General features: G+C 30.0%; 3 protein-coding genes and 1 pseudogene across 6 annotated transcripts; 2 read left to right on the forward strand and 2 right to left on the reverse strand.

The window, feature by feature from the left end:
• Nucleotides 1–484: 484 nt before the first annotated feature.
• On the forward strand, nucleotides 485–8,668 carry LOC123005353 (SET and MYND domain-containing protein 4-like). Its single transcript, XM_044399062.1, has 9 exons — nucleotides 485–740; nucleotides 793–1,199; nucleotides 4,328–4,478; nucleotides 4,528–5,277; nucleotides 5,329–5,509; nucleotides 7,929–8,079; nucleotides 8,132–8,257; nucleotides 8,308–8,470; nucleotides 8,520–8,668. Exons 1-9 carry the CDS (start codon nucleotides 649–651, stop codon nucleotides 8,638–8,640), a joined length of 2,142 nt encoding a protein of 713 aa, XP_044254997.1. The 5' UTR covers nucleotides 485–648; the 3' UTR covers nucleotides 8,641–8,668.
• On the reverse strand, nucleotides 8,471–14,641 carry LOC123005361 (UDP-glycosyltransferase UGT5-like). 4 transcript variants are annotated; one of them, XM_044399089.1, is made up of 5 exons: nucleotides 14,532–14,641; nucleotides 11,855–12,638; nucleotides 9,276–9,498; nucleotides 9,001–9,220; nucleotides 8,471–8,952 (listed from the first exon to the last, which is right to left on the reverse strand). In XM_044399089.1, the coding sequence occupies exons 2-5, from the start codon at nucleotides 12,461–12,463 to the stop codon at nucleotides 8,673–8,675; spliced, it is 1,332 nt and encodes a 443-aa protein (XP_044255024.1). In that variant the 5' UTR covers nucleotides 12,464–12,638; nucleotides 14,532–14,641; the 3' UTR covers nucleotides 8,471–8,672. The 4 variants fall into 4 exon arrangements, with proteins under 4 accessions (XP_044255024.1, XP_044255015.1, XP_044255033.1 ...); XM_044399080.1 differs by having other exon boundaries at nucleotides 11,855–12,642; nucleotides 14,532–14,613; XM_044399098.1 differs by having other exon boundaries at nucleotides 11,855–12,632; nucleotides 14,532–14,601.
• Nucleotides 14,642–15,249: 608 nt separating this feature from the next.
• LOC123007062 (UDP-glycosyltransferase UGT5-like) lies at nucleotides 15,250–20,306 on the forward strand. The gene is made up of 4 exons (XM_044402517.1): nucleotides 15,250–16,135; nucleotides 17,304–17,523; nucleotides 17,571–17,790; nucleotides 17,836–20,306. Exons 1-4 carry the CDS (start codon nucleotides 15,296–15,298, stop codon nucleotides 18,113–18,115), a joined length of 1,560 nt encoding a protein of 519 aa, XP_044258452.1. The 5' UTR covers nucleotides 15,250–15,295; the 3' UTR covers nucleotides 18,116–20,306.
• LOC123006313 lies at nucleotides 18,459–20,480 on the reverse strand (annotated as a pseudogene).
• Between the last annotated feature and the right edge of the window lie 885 nt (nucleotides 20,481–21,365).

Here is a 21,365-nt window from a genome sequence, read left to right on the forward strand (position 1 = left end):
GTGACTTTTGTTGTGGTATCTTGTACTTTATCAACAATCTATTAAAATTAACTCAAATCAGGAAACAAATTTTGAATAATTGTGCATTGATTGTGTGTGATATTCTGTTAAAAACTATATCTCCAACACATTTTTGCATACAATGGCTTCTTGTATTTTTATCAATGCAAATGATATTTTATTTAATCAAATTATGTTATTAGCTTGTTGCGCTACGTGAAACCTGATAAAACGTAATTTTTTAAAATTGTAAAGATAAAGATCTTTATTTGAAAATGGATATACAGGGTGAGGCAAATTTACTAGTTTTATTTAGTATTAAAAATATAGTATTGTAGTATTAATTCTTTACTAATGTAGTTTTATTTAGGATACAAGAAATTATTTTTTTCCCTTGAGTAATCTTATTCACTCGGTTCTTATTTCGCGAAAACCGTTCGTAGTTCTTTTGTACTATTTTAATCACGAGTTCTGTCATCTGTCACCGGCAGAGTGAGGGTTATGATGAGTGACATTGGTTGTTTATTATCCAAATATTTCAGAAGTTTTAGTTTTTGTGCTTGTTTTATGCTTCTGCACATTGGGTTCTGAAATTTTTTAATAAGTACTAACTTTTGTGTAGTTTAAACATAACCTACAAATGCAAAAATGGATTGTTTAGTGGCTTATTACAGCGAGTTGTTTAAACCTATTGATGGCAACGTGTTTGAAAATTTTTCAAAATTTTATGATGCAGATTTGTAAGTTGATGAATAATTCCAGTGTTTGTTTTTTAAATGTGGATATTTTCAGGACGCGCATCTATTCATGGTTGGAAAATCAGTTTAAGAACAAAACGGTAAAGAATAACACTATTTCGGCTTTGCACAGGCGAGAGGGCAACAATTTTTACGCTGAGAAAAATTTAATTAAAAGTTTTGATTGTTATACAAAAAGTTTACGCTTTGCTATACCTTATAGTAAAGAGTATGGATTAGCTTTGGCTAATAGATCTGCAGTTTCATTTGAATTGAAAGAATATCATAACTGTCTTAAAGATATTGAGTTGTGTTTTAAGAGTAATTACCCAACAGATTTGAAGCCTAAAATTTACATTAGGAAGGCAGAGTGTTATTATGAATTGAATGAGAAAGAGTCTCTAAATCAGTGCATATCGGAAGTGTTTCATTTTCTCGAAACTGAAAACGTTGTGGAAAAAGGTAATTAAAACTAATTTTAAGTTTTCTAACCGCGAAACTACTATTTTATTTTAACCAATAAAGGAAGATTTGTAATGGTTTTAGATTTATCATCGCCGTCTCCATAGAAATAATCCTTTTCTCGCCTAGGCATTTTTTGAGTTCAAGTGATTCCCGTTGGCGCTTTAATCTGGGGAAAATTTTTGACAAATCCAGTTTTTTAGCTTAAAGGATTCAACCTCATAATAATATGAATTCTCCCTGGCGTATCTAGTTTTGTTGTATCCTTCCTTCCCAGTATTTATTAATTGCGTTATTTTTCGTTAATAATTAAAAATTATTCAGTTTTTCCTTAGTAACCCCCGTAACTAAGAAAAAATCGGAATCACTACTCCAATGCCCAAGCGGGATATTGATACATTTGATTAAGGAGGCGGTGGATTTATAATATAAAGTCAGATAATTGGGCATTTTTTGTCATCTCTGTCTTTCTTTTTATAAGCTTTTATTTAACTTGCTTTGTTCTAATTTGCAAATGTAAATAACATCAACGTATTAATAAAAATAATACAGAGTGGTTATAAATGATTTTCATCTAGCCAGCTTTGGAATTTTTTTGCATGTAACTTTATTTGTGCCGCTCTACTTTTTTGAAAGCTCTAGTTCTGTCATTAGTGTCACTTATTAATTAATAATAAATTGTTGTTAATTAAATTTTTATTGTCTCAACTAATTTCCAATAATAATTGATAATAATGTATACTTTGGAAGAAAACAAGTTTATAATTGAAGTCTATTTTCGAAGTGGACGCTTAGTAAACGGCGATTTTTTAATTTTGAGTTACAACAAGTAGGTACCCCTATTTTCGTAAAGCGGCATTTTTTATTTTACATGGAAAATTCACAGCTGGCTAGATGAAAATCATTTATAACCACTCTGTACTTGTAACGTAGACAGTGAAATACCGAACAAACATTTGAGAGAATTTTTAATACAGTAAAATCTCTTTATAACGAGATCGCAAGGGTTTTATAACACCAATCTTTACTATAAACAGATTGGATGTATATTTATGTAAATTGAGAGTTTGACATTTGATGGGCTCGTAACCTTAGTAATCCTTCATAAATTATTTCCCGACCACAGGATGTAATGAAAAGATTGCAAAATATTTAAGGAGGTAATAGTATGATAAAAACACGATTTAACTCGTCACACCAAACTTTTATTGTACCACAACGCGTTTCATTTAGTTTTATTCTCACCTGAGGATGACCACTTTGCGGTTGAAACGCGTTGTGGTAAAATAAAAGTTTGGTGTGACGGGTCAAATCGTGTTTTTGTTTATCATTTCCATACAAGAGGATCCAATAAGAAGCTGGTAATAGTATGGATCAAAATAAACGAAAAATAAATATGGGTTAGCAACGGTTTCGGAGATATCGAATGTAAATTTTTTTAGAATTGTTACAAAATTGTTACAAGAAGCTCTTCTCTTTTTTGTTTGAATAGATTGCAAGTAAATGTTTCAAAAAACGAATAGGTAATTTTCGATATCTCTGAAACCGTTACTTTGCGAACCCATGTTTATTAAGACTTTTTTGTTTGTTTTGGTGTATACCGTTACCTCCTGAAATATTTGTACAATCTTTTTTTAACACCCTGTATACTAACTTTTACCAAAATTTAATGAAATTCTGTTTTGTTTATGGTAGTGAAGCATCTTAATCTTATCAATTGCACTTTTAAAAACTGATAAAAAATATGCAGACATGACCCTTAGCACGCAAAATTACATTTTCGATAAAATTCTGGTAATTGAGATTCAAGGGTCTTTATTTCTCGTAATTTTTCGCTACACGGGAAATTTTACAAAGAGTAGTATACAAAACGGCAAGAGACTAAGCGATTTACTCGTTATAACTCGGACTTGTTCTACTGTGATTAACAATAGGGAAAGTAACAATTTAGTAGATTTACAGGTTGGTTTAGAAATCTGGAAACGATTTTTTTCTGGCGAAACTATCAATTTTTTGGCAAATAAATTTATAGGTGGCTATAAATATGCTATTAAAAAAAAACATTAATAAATTGTTTATTCTTACGAGATAAACATAGTAACAATTTTTTTAATGGGAACCTACCACAATTTTTTTTCTAGACAACGAGCTTGTTACAAGAATTGTTGCTGTGCAAACCTTTTTGTTAAAAAAATGTTTGACTTACAAGAATTAAAGAATTGTTTTGAGTAAACTACCAGTTTTTTTTTTGGAAATAAATTAATAAATGTTTAAAGGTTGTAAAGAAGCACTGCCAGAATATTTTTTATTTTAATTAATTGTTTAAACACTTGAAATTACCATACTGTTAATATTTTTTTCTTAAATAAAACGGTTTTTTATTTATTGTTTTGATATGTTTATGCATTTTATAAATGTACAAAAATATTTATTGAAAATGTTACAGTTTATGTATTTCTTGTTATTAGTTGATATCTATTTTCGAATAGCATTTTTATAGCCATTGCTCACCTAAAAATTTATTTGCCAAAAAAATTGATAGTTTCGCCAGAAAAAAATCGTTTCAAGACTTCTGTATATATGGAGGACATAGATATGAAGGAGAAAATGTATTATTTTTTATTACTATTATAAAAAAAACATTCCAGTATTATCAGAAAAAGTTAGACTCTGAAATTTTTTTTTAATTAATTTTTAGACTGCAAAACATGATTTTTTTTAGTAATAGTTTAATTTGCTATGTTTCACTATCACTCTGAATTTATATTAAATAAATTTTTAAGTTTAATTTTTTTTTGTGGTATTCTTAAATTTCTTTGGTGTAACTCTGTCTTCGGCGCAAAAGACAAAATTCCCACTCTATGGTAAGGAAAATTTTGATTTTCTGAGTCTATTGCTCACTAAAAAAATGATTACAAACAAGATTAAAGTCTTTTATATGAGACAAGAAAGTTTCTAAATAAAATGGCTTATTCAACGATATTAAAATCGAATAAAACTAACAATTCAAACTTTTCTTCTCAAAATGTATTTTTTGAGGGAAAAAATGTCATACCTGAATTTCAATAAATATCCTAGTAATGAATTTATTTTTGAACCTTATTTTCATGTAGGGCTTTTGTTTATAGATAAATTTATCAAGAGGTTGAACCACATTAAGAAATTAAAAAATACGAAACCGAAAATTGAGAGTGGTCAAGAGTGCCTTCACGAAATCCCGGTATTCCCCGATGGAGAAAATCAATGTTTGGCTTACGCTTCCACAAAAGTAAAAATGAGGTAACAAACGACAATCAAATTCGCAAGGTAACGTTAAAAACCATTCCAGTTACAATAAAGACAAAGGACGCCACATTGTTGCTAGTACAGACATCAACAGAGGAGAACTCCTCTTCATAGAAAAAGCGTTTGTTTTTGCTCCTGTTTTCAAAGAAAACAAAGAATTCTACTCATTTAAATGCTACAATTGTCTCAATGATATTGTAAGCGGTGTCCCTTGCAATTCTTGCACCGTTTGTGTTTACTGCGATGAAAACTGTCGCGATAAATCTTGGAAAAAGTGCCATCGATGGGAATGCGACGGGATGCAAGCCAACATTTGGTTCGACTTGGGTATCGCTCTTCCCGCATTTAAGGTCATGCTGGAGGGTGCTGCGACGGGATTTCGATCCTTGGAAGGTGGCTTTGAAGACGATTTGAAATGTTTCGGTGATAAAGACGACAACTATCGATATTTCAATCGACTGCTTTCCAATATTTACAAAAACAAAAACGTTGCTCCTTACATTGTTATGGCCACTATCGTGGTTTCGTATTTGCGAAAATACACCGATTTTTTCACGTGGTTTTTAAAACAGCCAAATTGCCCAAAGAAGGATTTCGATAATTTGGTGAAACTCGTTGGGGGCCTTATTACCAAGCACATTGCTCAACTTGCGTGCAATTCGAGCACGATTGAGCAGTGGACGTGCTCTTCGTCGGATTTGCTTTTCCCGGATGTTCTCATCACGATAGCTAGTGGAATTTTTCCATCAGTTAGCATTATGAACCATTCGTGTAGGCCAAACGTTACGAATTAGTACGTTTCCAAACTCGTAAAAAAATTAAATAACAATAGAAATATTTTCAGTTTCATGTGTGATACCATTGTTGTTAAAGCACTCGAGGATATAGCTCAAAATGAAGAGATTTTCAATTGTTACGGAATCGATTATAGGGGGATGGAGAGGGAGCAAAGACAGTATGCTTGCAAGGAGTTGTACCATTTTGAATGTAAATGTGTTATTTGCTCGGATCCTGCACACGAACTGGTAATTATTAATTAAATTTCCGACGAAAATGGCTTGTGACTTTGAAATTAAGTTGGCAGCAATGAATAACAAGATATTAGAGAAAAATGTTAATTTCATTGCGATTATGTTAATTATTATGTAATAAACTTTGCACTTAATAGTAGACTACATGCAGTAATAAATTACTTTCCGACCACGGGATGTAATGGGAATGGCAAATAGTGATTGTGAATAAATAATTTTTCCTACGACTCTAACAACAAAATAAGTTTTTCCACCCTAATTTCGGAAAGAAAAGTGGGCAATTACCTCCTAGTCCAGTCAGTAGGGGCCAAAAAAGGCTTTTGCCCTACAAAATGTGGGGTAGTAATTTTTTAATATGTTGTTAATATAACCGCTTGGGCCGCCATCTTGGATGAAAGGTACGAAAAATCGATTTTTCCAAAATAACTCCTTAGGGTTTGATTCTACGACAAAAGTGTTCAGATAAAAGTTAAAGAAGACAAAAGTCCTCACATTTTCTGTATCAACATTTTTTTTTTTGTAAGTCTAATGTGTAACGAGTTACAACGGCGGAAAGATGAACATTTTTCCAAAAAAATAGCAAACCTCCCCATTTTCGAATTTCGTAAGAACAAATTACACGATTTTCTATTTCAAATTTATTTCAAATTACACTGATTTTTCTTGTTACATATAGGATTATTCATAAATATGAAGCAATATTTGAACCTCAAAAATGACCTATAAAACGATGTTAATTTAATAATAACTCGTGTCCTATCTCTACTGATAGCCCTCGGAACGTGGGTATGGATTTTTTTTTGTAATAACTTCGGAACCATTTGATCAAAATACAGAGTGGTCCAGAAGTCTGGAAACGCTTATTATTTTCTGGCGAAACTCAATATTTTTCTCAAAAAAAAAATTATAGGTGTACAATGGCTATAAAACTGCTATTCAAAAAAAAATTGAATATCAATTAATTTTTTATACTTACGAGATAAACATACTAACAATTTTTTTTAATGGAAATCTACCACAATTTTTTTCTAGACAACGAGCTTGTTACAAGAATTGTTGCCGTGCAAAATTTTTTTGTAAACTTAACACGTTTTGTTAAAAAAATGTTTGACTTAGAAGAATTAAAGAATTTTTTTAATAAACTACTCGTTTTTTTTTAATAAATTGATGAATGTTTAAAGGTTGTAAAGAAGCGATGCCACGATATTTTTTGTTTTAATTAATTGTTTAAAAGTACCACCCCTTGGTCGGTGGAAGAAAGTTTTGACAACAGATAAAGTTTATCATAAGTTGTAATATTTTTAATAAATATTTTTGTACATTTATAAACATATAAACATATCTTTGTAAAACAATAAATAAAAAACCTTTTTATTTAAGAAAAAAATATTAATAGTATGGTAATCTCAAAAGTTTAAACAATTTTTCTCTTTAACATATTTTGTAATCGGATCTTTTTTTAAAACTGTTTAATTTTTAACTTTAACTGAAATTTTTAATTAGAAATTGTGATTTGCCATATTTCCTAAAATATGTACGAAGTTGCCAAAATATGCAAAATATGCATTTTTAATTGGCCTACTTTAATCAAAAAACATCAGATATGCATAGGAAACTTACAATTTTGTTGATATGCCTCTTAATAACAAATATGCATTTTGCATATAATCCGAGCCTTATTTATGAATAACCCTATATGTAACAAGAAAAATTAGTGTAATTTAAAATAGATATCGCTGTATAACTATTGTGGTGCGGAAAAAACATTAAAAACAAGTGTAGTTTGTTCTTACAAAATTCACCGTCGAGAATGGGATGTTTTACTATTTTTTGGGAAAAATGTTCATATTTCCGCCGCTGTAACTCGTTACACATTAGACTTACAAAAAAAATGTGAGAAATTTTGTCTTCTTTAACTTTTATCTGAACTCGAGCGGTCCTCCCCCAAGGTCGAAAACTTGGATTTTTTGTCAAGGCTTAGACCTTAACAACATATTAAAAAATTACTACTACCCTACCTTTTATAGGGCAAAACTCCCTGCTGACTGGACTATCCCAGGGAGGTAAAAATTTTCCTCCCTCACCTGTCAAAATTACATTAAAAATATAGTATAATAATAATTACATTATAAATATTGTAGCCTCTGGCATATCAAGAAAAATTTTTAGTATTAAAGTTTTTGTTGCTGGATCGTAGGAAAAATTATATGTATACAATGGAGGAAAGTGTCTTTTTTCGACAAGTCTCGCGCAGTAACTTCCACCTGTGGGATAAGATACACTTTCCTCCCTTATAATACAAATAATTGCTTTTCTTTGTTAATGTTTATTCTTGGCTAGAACAATAATTAAGAAGTCATTTTTCTTTCCATTTCTGTTGATAAAAATCCGAGATTTAATTAATTCTTTTAAGGATATGCTGGACAGCTACTTGTGTCCTAAATGTAAAGGATTGGTCCCCGAAATTAATAACACAATTTTAAGTTTTTGCGTTAATTGTGGAGAAAAATATCATTTAAAACCCTTCAGAAAAATTAATAATGAGGCCCAAAAATACATGGAAAGTAAGTTCGAATTAAGGAAATGCAACGATTGTAACTGATCAAGGCATTCCAGGTGATTCTTCTAATCAATTAGAACTTTTAATAAAGAGTTTAAAGATAAGAGAGAAAATACTCTATAAACACCACAAAGATTTCGAAGAAGTTTATTATCGGTTGTATAGTTTTTACGTAAAACATGGTAAGTTAATTTTTAGTTGTTATTTGAATTTTTTAAATTTTTCGTTACAGGAGATGCTGAAAATATGTTTAAATATTTTCATTTGTGGTTAGAGAATGAGAAAGCTCGTCGGGGTAGCAACTCTAGGGTTGTAGGAACTAAGTTATACGAAGCTGCCCTTGCAATACTTCACTGTTTGAAGGGGGGACAGCAAAAAAATTGCACAAATCTCAAGTACGTTTTTATCATTTATTATCTGTAAAATGTACAATTTTAATTTTAGGGATTTTCTACAAAACGTCGAATATATGATAAAAGAAGCCAAAGCCATTTTGAATTTATATTATCCAGCGTTTATTACAAATAGGCTGAATAAAAAAATACAGTTTATTTCAACAAAATAATTTCTACCAATAAAAACATTAACAGGTTTGTGTTACTCTTTTTTTGTTTTGGACTTTCTCCTAAAAATCTTCCTGAAAATGAACTTAATTGTGATTTTGATAACGTAAATTATCACAATTAACACTGTTGCTATGAAAGCGATAACATCAAGGAGTAAATACTGATACATTGGTACATCAATCGTGTGAGATCTCAAATGTTTCGCCCCCTTGTGTCTGATTACATACTCAGTCCACCAAATCGCTTTTTCCAACCCTGACATCGGGTGGTCGTTGTAGAGTGCTGCAAGTTCTTTCAAATTTTCCTTGTACCTAAAAAAAAATAATTAAATTTGGTTAAAAAAAACGAATTTTAGGTACATTGGATCCGAAATGACGGTCAATATAGCATTTAAAAACGCAGTTTTCTCCAGTTTTTCGGTATTGAGTCTGATGCCAAGACCTTTACTTTCTAGAACTTTTGCATTATTTCCTTGATCTCCGTAAAAAGGTAACCCGATCATTGGAACGTTGTAAACAATTGCTTCTTCCATGGATTGCAGGCCACATTGCATAATAAATGCTTTGATATTTTTGTGAGCTGAAAATAATGTTTTATCTAGTTTTTTAGTAAATTTAATTTGTGATATTTTTACCTAAAACTGCAGTTTGCGGTAACCACTTTACAATTTTCACGTTTTTTGGTTTGTTGGGTATGTGTTCGTCTTCAAATTTCCAGAGGATGTTGTAGGGAAGTTCAGCAAAAGTTTGCAAGATTGCATCTTTGATGTTTTGTGGAAGGGCTGCACTTTTAACGTTTGTACCAAGACTGAAGTATATAAAGCCGTTGTTGGATTTGTCTAAATATTCTTGAATGTCCTACAAAGTTCATTAGTTACTATAATAGTCTCAAGTATTAATTTTACTATTAAAGTCAAAAACAAAAAGTAAAAATATTTGTATTTAATTGGTATGCTAATTTTTTTTTCCTAAAAATCAAGTAAAATAATATTGCAATAACAGTAATAAATAATTTTCAGGTCCATTTACAGAAAGTCAATTGTAATTTTAAACTGGATTTAGAGCTGGTTTACGAAATTATCTGTTTATTTTCAGATATTTTTAATTTATAATAAAACTTTTTCGGTTTTTTCGATAATAAACAAATATCAATTTTAATTTGACACTCTTATAAAAAAATTAAGACTACGGGCTCGTTTTTAAAATATTCACGATTAATTTTACGTTTAACATATCAAAGTAATCCAAATTAGTTTAATTTTAAATTGAAATTTTAATTTGCTTTTTGTAAACTATCCCTATGAGTATACAAGGTGTTTCAGAACTCGCACCCCAGAGAAAAATGCCATATGAGGTAAGATACCAAAACAAAGAAAACATGTTAAAAAAATTTCGAAATTATGAGTTTAAATTTGCACTTTGACTCTATTTATTTCTGTTAAAAAATAATTTTCCATGTTTTTTTGCTGCAGGCTATTATTAGAAGAGGAAACAAGGAAGCTCTAACCTAACTATGTTTAACGTTATTTTGTGGCTTTTATTGCCAAAATTTTTATACCTTTACTAAAAATTAAAAAAAAATACTCAAAGTATTTTTTTAGAATTTTTTCCATGTTCGTCAGTAATAACTAAGAATCTTATTTAAATTCAAATGAAATTACAACTGAAAAAAGAAACTGAGATTTTTTAGAGAAAATTACTTGAGTGATTTAGAAAAAAAGCATTTTCATTTAATAAATCTCCAAAAAATTTTAACGTCGATTTATTATTCGAATAGTAGTTTTTTTTCCGGTAAACAACTATTAAAATGTAAAAAACTATAGAACTATCGATTATACAAAAAAAAAAATAAAAATAAATACATTTCTGCCAAACCCTTTTGTGTCAGAAATAAATACATTAATTTATTTGAAACACCGGTGAAAGACATTTTTTAAATCTCTTACATGCAAAAACAAAATATATGCATAGGTATTCCATTTAATTTTTTTGTTTTTTTAATTTTTAATAAATTTCATTGTGGTTGCAATGTACTAAAAAAAATATTGTAGTCATAAAGTTGAAGGACTTATTGTAAAAACGTTTTAAGCCACATCATCAAATTATTGAGAAATAGGACTTTGAGTTTTAGAAAATCTATGAAATTTATATTTTGATATTGTAACTCCTAGATTTTTTGATAAATGCAGTAACTCAGAACAGTAACTTCCAAAAATCTTTTGAAAAATACCCAAACTCGTGACTGTGTGGCCTATCTAAAGTCTTGATGTCATTTTAAAAAAATCTGTGGCTTGTCACGTTTTTGTAATAACCCCTTCAGTTGTTACCTTTTTATTTAAAGCAGCAATTTTTTTTCTTATCCCTAGTTTTTGTACAATAAATTTTTAAATAAGTGTGTTTTTGTCAGAAAAATCAATTTGTTTTAATAAGCAAAATTGACCAACAAAAAATTTAACTTGAAAAGCATTACAATTAATAACTATCTACAGAGAGTTTGTTTGTGTTGTAATTTATTTCTGAGACATTCTTATACTCGAAAATAATGTTAGGGCATGTAGTAGAGTAGTGTCTATGATTTTTGTATTTCTTTTTTTATGATTGTCTTGTTCATTATTGTTCAATAATGACTTCCACACGAGGTATATTATGAAAGAAATAATACCCTAGGAGCCAGAATTAGAAGTTGCAGTTAATAATTTTCGTTTTATTTATTTTTTTAATAATGTTGAACAGGTAAGAAAAAGAAAACTTGTTTGTACTACGGGCATTATTTCGCTCACCGACTGCAACAATGACACATTTCAAAATTCAGTACATTGTGTATGTACTTAGGTTTGCTATTACACATTTTCTTTAAAAGTTTGCAGCGTTTCGAAATTTGTGATTTGTGCTGTTCAAAACAATTTACAAACTTGAGTCATTTAATTACAATTTTTTAAATATTCCATTATTGATTTTTTCTAACATTTTGAGATAATATAAATAAAAGTTGAATACATTTTTTAGCAGTTGGGAGCTACAAATAGACATTTTTATTTCTGGGGAATCTCATACTGTGTGTGTGTTCCACAGAAAATGCTTACTACACTTGTATTAACAATGTTTGAATAGTTAATGTTTTTTTTGATATAAAATCTTACTCAACTCAAAAAAACCAAGAATTAGAAACAATTTTATTTTTGGCTGTAAGAAATCCTATAGTAAAATAACTTACTTTTGAGAGAGGCTTTGGTTCATGCAAGTGTATACCGCCCCCAATTTGAATCGTAGCTGGCACCAAAGGCCTGATGTTGTGAAAAATCGGATTGGCATTGATGAACAACATGCTCATATTTTTCTGTATTTCATTAATCGGCGGTGTATCTTCACCAAAATATTTCCTTAGGGTTTTCTCCTCTCTTGCATGCAACCGAAATTTGGTATAAAGCAACATAGCACAATGAAACAAAGTACTGATCACTCTTTCCCCAAAACTCAAGTTTTTATCAAACGGTAGATCGTAGTCTGGATACAAAACTGGATGGACTGGATTACCCACAGCGGTATGAATTCGAGAAGGCGCATCCAGGGAAATCAATCCAATGAAGGGGATATTAAACCACCAGGAGAACACCATCTGTGTGGGATATATAGCTTCCACCATCAATAAATCGAAATCGTTTCTCTTGTTGTGCAACAAATCTTGTACTTTGGGATGTGCTAATTGCTTGTCTGCTATGACGTGCAATGCTTCCATGTATTTTTTTATACGTACGGCAACACTGTCGTTATTTGAGGATAAAATTTCATCGGCTTTGTACTCTTTCATGATGTCGTAGGACATGCTGAGGTCGATTTCGATTAAGTTTTTCAAAGTTGAGTCGTTTAGTGGATTTGTGGTCAAGACGGTCAGTTGATGACCTCGAAGTGAGAGTTCCTTCCATATTGGTTGAAATGCCACTTGGTGACTGTAAGATGGGGTGAAAACGGCGCCAAGAATTCTTGCACACTCACTGTAACTAACTGAGATTATTACGAAATATAGAAATGTTTTAAACATGGTTGCCGAAAGAGTAATCAGTTGTGTGAAAAGTGGTTTTTCACCTTATTGATAACAGTTATCATTAATTTACCAATTGTCCTATGAAATAAGTGTTAAGTACTTCTCGAGATAAAAACTAATTGATACGGAACATGTTTTATGGGTATAATACTGTTCGAATAAGTATAATTTGTTAATTTTAATGTTTACATTTATGGCATGTAGCCAATTTAATTGCTACAATTCTGCTTTGAGTTATATTTTAACGTCGTTTCCTACGGAATAATCAATTAAAAGGATACATCCAAAGAATTGCTTTTTTGAAACCGATTTTTACTAATCTGAAGCTGTGTTTGCCATAGCGCTGTTAAAGTTTTGCAATTTTATTTGTTTTTTCTCTCAAGAAAATTGCTTTCTATATCTATTTCGTTGATTACATTTTGTGTAACATCGATGGACTGTTCCCTCATTTTAGGTTGTGTTCATTTTATTTGAGTTTACGATAAACTATCGCAACGTTAACATCCATCAAAATTGCATTTCTCACGTTTTACTAAACGAAATGGTTACATAATCAATGCTGTTCTCTAATAAGGTTACTCTGGTATTATAGACTTTTAATTTTGTTATGTTTACACATCCCTAAAAGCACTTGTTTTTTGAAAAAATAAGCAGTATCGGATTTTTTAAATGTTTTTTACTCCTAACGGAAATAAAGTTACACTTTATTTCCTCGTTTTTGACTAATAATCTGGTTCTTTATTTGGAAACAACGTAAATGAAATAGCGAATTTTTACTCTTAAAATAAACTGGAATTGAATTAACTGAATCTTTGGAGTGTTTTCTGGCAACCAAACTAACTCCTTAATATCGATTAACTGCAATTGATTGAACTGAATACTGTGACAAATTATTTGACATTCTTTTCATATACGCTATATGAAACAAAGATTCACGTTGTGGAAGGAAATAATTCATTTTAGATTATTTGTTTGAGAACTGTTGCTTCGGCTGCAAGAATGACTGGAAAAAATTAAGAAAAACGAATCAAACCTATTGGAAACCATTTCGTTGGAAGAGAATAAACAGAAAATCTTTGAATTTTGATAAAAACTAAAGCAAAAGCAAATCTAATGATTACAGTGTCAAAACTATGAAGTGACTTTTTTTTTATTCTCACGGATACGATTTTTTATTTGTTGCAACCATCGTCTGCGTTGATTAACAGTTGCAACAATAAAATTTTATCTGAACAACGAAATAATTCCAGTGACTCTCAAACCGTGTACCAATATTTTGGAGTTAAATAACATTGTTAATAATAACACTTATGTGAGTTTTTTTTCTCGTTTACACTATTTCTATACTCTTCTATTACTAGGTAAATTAAACTCCAAAACCGTAAACACCCTGTATACGAGTACTTATTTGATAGAAAGACTTTTTGATATCACTGTATTATCTTCAAAAACATTGAGATTCATATCTATGAAAAATAGACTTTAAACTTTGTTTAGTCTTGTGTAATTTAGTCTAATGTAATTTAGGTTTTTTAGGTTTTTTGGTTACAATTTTTGAAAAATCAAAGTATATTTTGATTCATTTTTATCTTTAAAGTCCGTTTCAAAGTATCTTGTTTTTGGTACATACATATAAGATCATGTTCAATTTCTAAATTGTATATAAATTGGAAGAAAAAATATTTTTCATGACTCCATAAGTATTAGAACAAGTAAAAACTGTGTATCCTTATTTGATTATGTCTCATGAAGTCATGACTGATGGGTAAAAGAAATTCTTTTTTCCAAATTATACTTTTAATTTTAATACAAGTATAAGTAGAAAAAGACGAAGTAGAAAAAAACTTACATTCTCTTCTGTGTGTTCTGCCATTTGTTACCGACTTAAAATTTTCGTGTTTGAAAAAACACCTATTTCAGTTTAAAATCGAACTTTATATATATATATTTTTATGTTAGTTATGATTTATTAGCTTATGTTATCTTATGATTAGCAAATTTCAAGTGGTTTGTTTGTTGTAAATAAAATAAGATAATGAAATAAGATAATAAATACACTTTATTTTTTGCGTCTATAAAATTCCATTGTAAGTTAATTATGGGAAATTATGGCGTAAAATGTTCATCACTACTTCTTGATTCGAATTAATAAAAATAAAAGTCTCTCTAGTGAAACTGCAAAAACTTTTTTGTTTATTTTTAAACGCAACACCAAAAAAAAACTACTTTTGATAAATAAAATTTTAGGTACAATCTAAGAATGTTAACAATATAATATTATAATAACAATACTTCCGCAGGTTAAAATTTTACTTAATTAACTAAGCAATTCGCTGTAAAAAATAATAAATTTCGTATTTTTAACACCATTTAAAATAATACTTAGTGAGGACACAGTGTGGCTATTTTAATGTCAGTGTGAAGTTTAACAAATGTTTTGAAGGTATTAGAAAAACTAATGAAAATAAAGACTAGCAATTGAAACACATTTAATTGTTAATGACTGTGTAATTAGATGTAAATAAGATAACATACATTATTTATATACATTACTCTTTTATCTTAAACTTGCCTTATTTATTGTTACTCGTACTATTCAAGATAACACAAGAAATGTTGCTAAAACATGTATTAGTGCTAACAATAATTTTAATCAGTTTAATCTTGCCCAGTGATAGTGGCCGAATTTTAGCCATAATGCCAACCCCCTCATACAGCCACCAAATCGTCTTCAATCCCCTTTGGCTCACACTGAACTCGAAAGGACACCACGTCACATTATTCACCACTGACCCGATCAAAAACACCAATCTATCAAACTTTCGTCAAGTCGATTGGAGCTTCGCTTACCAATTATGGCACGAAAAGCACAACGTCAGCGATATTATAAGAAATTTCAACACAAATTTACCCAAGTGCTTGAACCAATACGTGGAAATGATGAACGACATCATCATACAAGAACTCGAACATCCCCAAGTCCAAGAAATCATCAACGACAAAAACGAACACTTTGATTTAGTAATCGTTGAATTTTTGAATCCGGCGATGGTGGCTTTTGGTAAAAGGTTTAATTGCCCTTTTATTGGAATGTCTCCAATGGATTTGACCAATTTTGTGCATGAAGCTTTGGGGCACCCAATCTCGCCTGCTTTGTTCCCTGATTTCATTTCTCACTACGACAGTGAGATGAGTTTCTTTGAGAGAGTGCTCAATACGTTTTATTACGTTGGAAGTAAACTTTATTTCAAGTTTTATTTTTATCCGAAAATTGATGAGATTATCAAGAAGTATTTTGGAGAGGATGTCCCTGCTTTGGAAGAGATGCAACGTAATGCCAGTATGGTTTTTCTCAACACGAATCCAATTATTCATAATATAAGGCCCTTAATGAGCAATGTGATAATGGTGGGAGGAGGGACACATTTTGAGAGGGATTCTGCTTTACCAGAAGTAAGTAATTTTTCATTGTTAAAGCATTACTTTAACTTCAAGAAAAGTCAATCTGAATTCTGGATAAATTCTAAATTAGGTATTGGAAAAAATGAAGGACAAATTGAAGCACTAAAGTAAAATTCTCAATGTTGGTGAAACATAAAAGTTGTTAAGGAAACTGGGAAATAAAATTACACTACAGCTACAACACTTGAAGCACTCATTGTGGGATTTGGATTTCTTTTAGTGTCTCGTTGGTGATTTAAAATGTTTACATCTTAAAATGTTGGCAAAAATTAAAAAAAAATGTTTTAAGTAAAATTACAGTCAAAGGCCTAGCTAGGATTTTAAAGTGTTTTCATTGTTATAAATAAAATTTTAGATTGAAACTAAATAAATAAAATTACAGAACAGCCGAAAATTGTAAGCAATAAGTTGACTTGTATTATTATTTGTTGTTTCGTTAGTGATTTATGTTCAGTGCTAATACATCTTATACAAGTTATGATTTTTTTGTAAAAATATTTTCTTCCAATTTTTTTGATGTTTTAAAGAGTTTCATATTACACACCTTTATGCGGCGAAAGATTTTGAATTGTTATAAATAAAAATACAGGAAAAATATAAAACAGTGCATGAAGCACTGATCTTGATTTTTTGAAGTTATTATTGAATTCTTGAATTTTAAGTATTATTTAGTGCTTCATATCACAGTTTACAATGAATTTTTTCTTTCTAAATACATAAATATTTATGCTCAAAGCACTATTCGTGAGATTACATGATTTTAGTGCTTCATTGGTGTTTATCATGTAGTGGAAGACAAAAAGCCGTTATAAGTAAAATAATATGAAAAAAAATCAATTATAACAATATTGTAGGACTTTGATTTTATTTAGTGCTTTAACATTTTAAAGCATTCTGCATGTCTGTATCAGCGGATTCGTAATGAAAAAATATTTTTTTTTAATATATGGAGATAATTCTTCTGTAAATAATCCACCCCAAAAGCACTTTAAAGCAGTAAAAAATATTCAAGTTTCAAGACTAATACTCCAGATTTTCCACTATTTTCAATGTTACTTGACAGCTTATAATATTTTTTAGCTTTTCCAACATTGAGACATGAAACACTAACAACTGAAAAATTTGTCGTTTACTGACTTATATCTTCCCCCACTTTTAGGATATACAAAAATTTTTGGATGGAGCTGAAAACGGAGCGATTTATTTCAGTCTTGGAACTAATGTTAAAAGCAAGGATTTGGACAAAGAAACAAAAACTACATTTTTGCAAGTATTTTCAGAACTGCCTTACAAGGTGTTATGGAAATTCGAAGACACAAGTATTTCAACTAATTCGAAAATTTTGGTAAAACCATGGCTACCACAACAACAGATTTTAAGTAGGACCATTGGTCGCAATTATGTAAAAATCATGTTGGGGTTTTAGAACATCCAAAAATCAAACTGTTTATTACTCAAGGGGGACTTCAATCCTTGGAGGAAGCTATTTATAACGGAATTCCTATTATAGGGATGCCTGTCTACGTTGATCAATACTCAAACGTTAAAAGGGCAATTCGTAAAGGAATGGGAATTATTCTTGATAGTAATAAATTGGAAAAAGAAGTACTGAAGAAATCAATCGAAGAAATTTTAAATAATGAAAAGTAAGTGAAATATTTGGAAGTATCTAAACTAAGATTTTCTTTCAGGTACAAAAAATCCGCTGAAAAATTATCAATTTTATTGAAAGAGCAACCCATTTCTGGACTTAATCAAACTGTAAAATGGATTGAATACGTTTTGAAACATAAGGGGGCAAAATTTTTGAAACCAACTCAGATACCAACTTATCAGTATCTTCTGGTAGATGTGTTAATATTATTTTTGGTATTGCTTATATTCTCTGGTTATTTGTCAATCGTGTGTCTAAAACTACTTGTTAAGTGTGTGAAAGAGAGACGTAACGATAAAAGAATTAAGTGGGAGTAATGTTAACTACTTTTTAGTTATTATTATCTTTTTTTAATATTTTTCAAAGCCATAAATTCCAGACTATCAAAGTTCTATTAATTTGCGAATAAAAAGGGTGTCAAATATTTTTTATTTTTTGCTTAACTAACCATAGGTACTTCCAGTGCAAAACCACTTTCGAATCTCTAGGAAGTAGTGATACAAACGAAATTTTTAAAAATGATTTTTATTATGCATATTAAAAAAATGGATTATTAAATTTCGTTGTTTAATCTACGGCGTCGTGACAGCCCTCACCAAAACCTGGACTTGGAAATAAACAAATTATAACAACAAAATCTTAATAAAATGTAATTTACCTTTAGTCGTCATTTTGGTCGGCAAATTCCTCCATTTCTTCTTTGGCCGAATTAACATCAGCGCCAGCATCGACTAAAATTGCAACAGTGGGGAAACTGCGATTTTTTGCAACAAGAGGACTTTTTTGTTTTTTATCATACAAGTTAATTAGGAGACCTTGTTCTAAAAGATAATTCACAAAAAAGGCATTTTTAGTTTCAACAACTTTCAGCAAAGTAGAAGATTTCAAAATACTCTTCAGTTTAATTTCAATCTTAATTAAATTCTTTACACACTGAAAATTGTCTCTCATTAAACATTTACAATCGATTTTGGCTTTCTTGCTTATTAAATATTTCCCAATATCGCAGTTTTCAAGTTTCAAAGATTCAAACAGTGGATAAGAGCCTTGATTATCCGTAAAATTAACGTCAGCGCCATTTTTAATCAAACTTTTCACCACATCACAATTCCCCTTTTGTATAGCTGTTATTAGGGGAGTAGTTCCATAGCGAGGTTTGTAATTCATTACAACATTGTTTTCGATAAACAGATTAATTATGTCAATGTTGCTCAAATCTATGGCTCTTAGGAAAGCTACTGGCATTGTCAGAATGGCTCTAAATTGGCATAAAACTTTAATTGCCTCCAGATTGGCTTTTTCAACGGCCACCAAAAGAGGAGTTTTATTGATTGGGTCAACTGAACAAATATCTGCACCACTTTCTAAAAGTTGTCGAGCTTGATCTAATTTTCCGGTAAAAATGGCGTCCCTAGGGATGTATAGTAGTAATAATTCAATATATCCACCGTCTTTGAGTAAGCGTTAAAGCACTAGATTGATCAGACTTTTGTTTATACATGTCGGCCCCCTTATGAATTAAAAGTTTGGTAGCTTCAAAATTTCTCATTACAAGGCACAATAAAAGTGGTGTATATTGTATTGATGGACAACGACTAGTAATATTTCCGGGTTGATTTACATCTGCATTACTAATGTAATGTGTAATGTAATGTACCTAATGGACACGATATCTGTATTGCAAAGTGTAAAAGTCCAAGGTCATAATGTTGTAATTTTTTGTAATTAACGTCGGCTCTATTTTCTATTAGATATTTTATTACACCATACCTTGTTACATCCAAGTTCTTTGAAAGTATTGAGGCTATAACTGGAGTTCCACCTAGTCTACTTTCAATGAAATTTAAATCAATCAAAAGTAATGCCTCCTTTTCCTACAATTAGAAAATCAAAACAATACTTCACAAGCACACATATAGAAATGCAGAAATTGATAACAGTAATTTAACATACCTTTTTAGTCGTATCAACAATTTCAGGTTTCCCTTTTCAGAATTTAACACAAAACCACGTATGAAATGATGTACAACTTTAATTCAATAAAATTTTATTATAATTGTAACCGTAATTATGTATAAAAAATGCAAGATGAGATACATCAGGAGCTTGGGTAGGAAGTTGTTTTTAGGATTCAGTCCACTATCCAACCTCTAAGGCGATGGTTAAAAACTGTTCAAGATAGATGCAACCATTAAATCAGTATCCAAAATTTAAATAATTTTCAACAAAATTACTTTTAATTACAACTAACATCTAATGCACTTTAGAACATTCTCTGTATCAACTCAAAAACCAACAAATTTAGAACTGTTCGCTTTTTATATACTTTTATTTGTATATTTATGGTATTCGCATTCTTGAAATTTTTAAAACTTTACAAAGAAGCTACAAAAAATAAACATTGTATTTATAGGGTGCCTAGCTAAGACTTAAAATACTTATCTCTTTATTCTGATTACATATTATAAGGATTCTGTCATTTTTGTCCTGTTATTGAATGTTTCTGATCTGTAGGATAATAAAGATTTTTACTATTATTATACAATATTATTCGTTCCAATTTATTACCAACTGTTTACAGCGTGATTTTAAGGTTTGTGTAAATATTTTAACATGTAATAGGAGAGCTTAAAAGAAGTCAAAACTTGCCTTATCCGGATATTTATAATTTTTGAGATACATTATTATTATTAACATTATTTATAAACACATATAGAATAATTATCTAAAATATTACAAAACCTAGTATAGTTTTAGTTAAATATATCTATATCAGCTTGGTTTATTTCAAAACACATTCTAAAAATTGGTGATTTTTTTTTAAAGTTTGTTCGACTGGAATCCAGGTAAAATAGATGTCTGTTTCTAGAATTCTGACGAGGAACACGAAAATTTAATTTGTTAAGCAGTTGTGGACAATCAGTTTTGTTGTGAATAAATTTATAGAGAAGCGTTCCTGCTGCAAACTTGAATCTAATTTCTGGACTAAAAAGAAAAAAACTTTTTAAAAAATTCTTTTTGTGAAAAACCAAAAGGAGGGTAAATCGCATCCTCTCAATACGCCAAATGTTTCATCGAATAAATTTAAATTTGGGGTGCAGCCTTAAGCTTCACCAACTCAAACTGTATACAAATATGACCTCTGAGGTTAGCTCATCAAAATCAAAAAATATTGTTTTGAAAATTGGCTTAAAATTAGCAAAAACAGGCATACAAAAAATGTCCTCATATAAAAAAATAACACGGTAAAAATTTTGGATGATTTTTTTTTGTTGAAGGTGGCACTCAATTTCATTACCTGGGATGTTACCGATTTCTCGCAACGTGAACTTTGGGATAAAATACTCAAAAGATTTAAACTTCGTTTATATTGCATTTTTTTACAATTTTTTAGACGCTACAGTGAAGATTGCATCCTCTATATCTCAAAAACTATAAACATTCGGATAAGACAAGTTTAGTTATTTTGACTTCTTGTGAGCTCTACTATCATCTGTTAAAAGATTTGCACATACCTTAAACCACCCAGTATAATAAAAAAACATTAAGTACCTTAAGTATGTTGTT

The sequence above is a fragment of the Tribolium madens genome, unplaced genomic scaffold (assembly GCF_015345945.1).
Source record: "Tribolium madens isolate multiple individuals breed KSU strain unplaced genomic scaffold, Tmad_KSU_1.1 Scaffold_11;HRSCAF=98;Tcas5.2_LG3b, whole genome shotgun sequence".
In the NCBI taxonomy this organism is placed as follows: Eukaryota; Metazoa; Arthropoda; class Insecta; order Coleoptera; family Tenebrionidae; genus Tribolium; species Tribolium madens.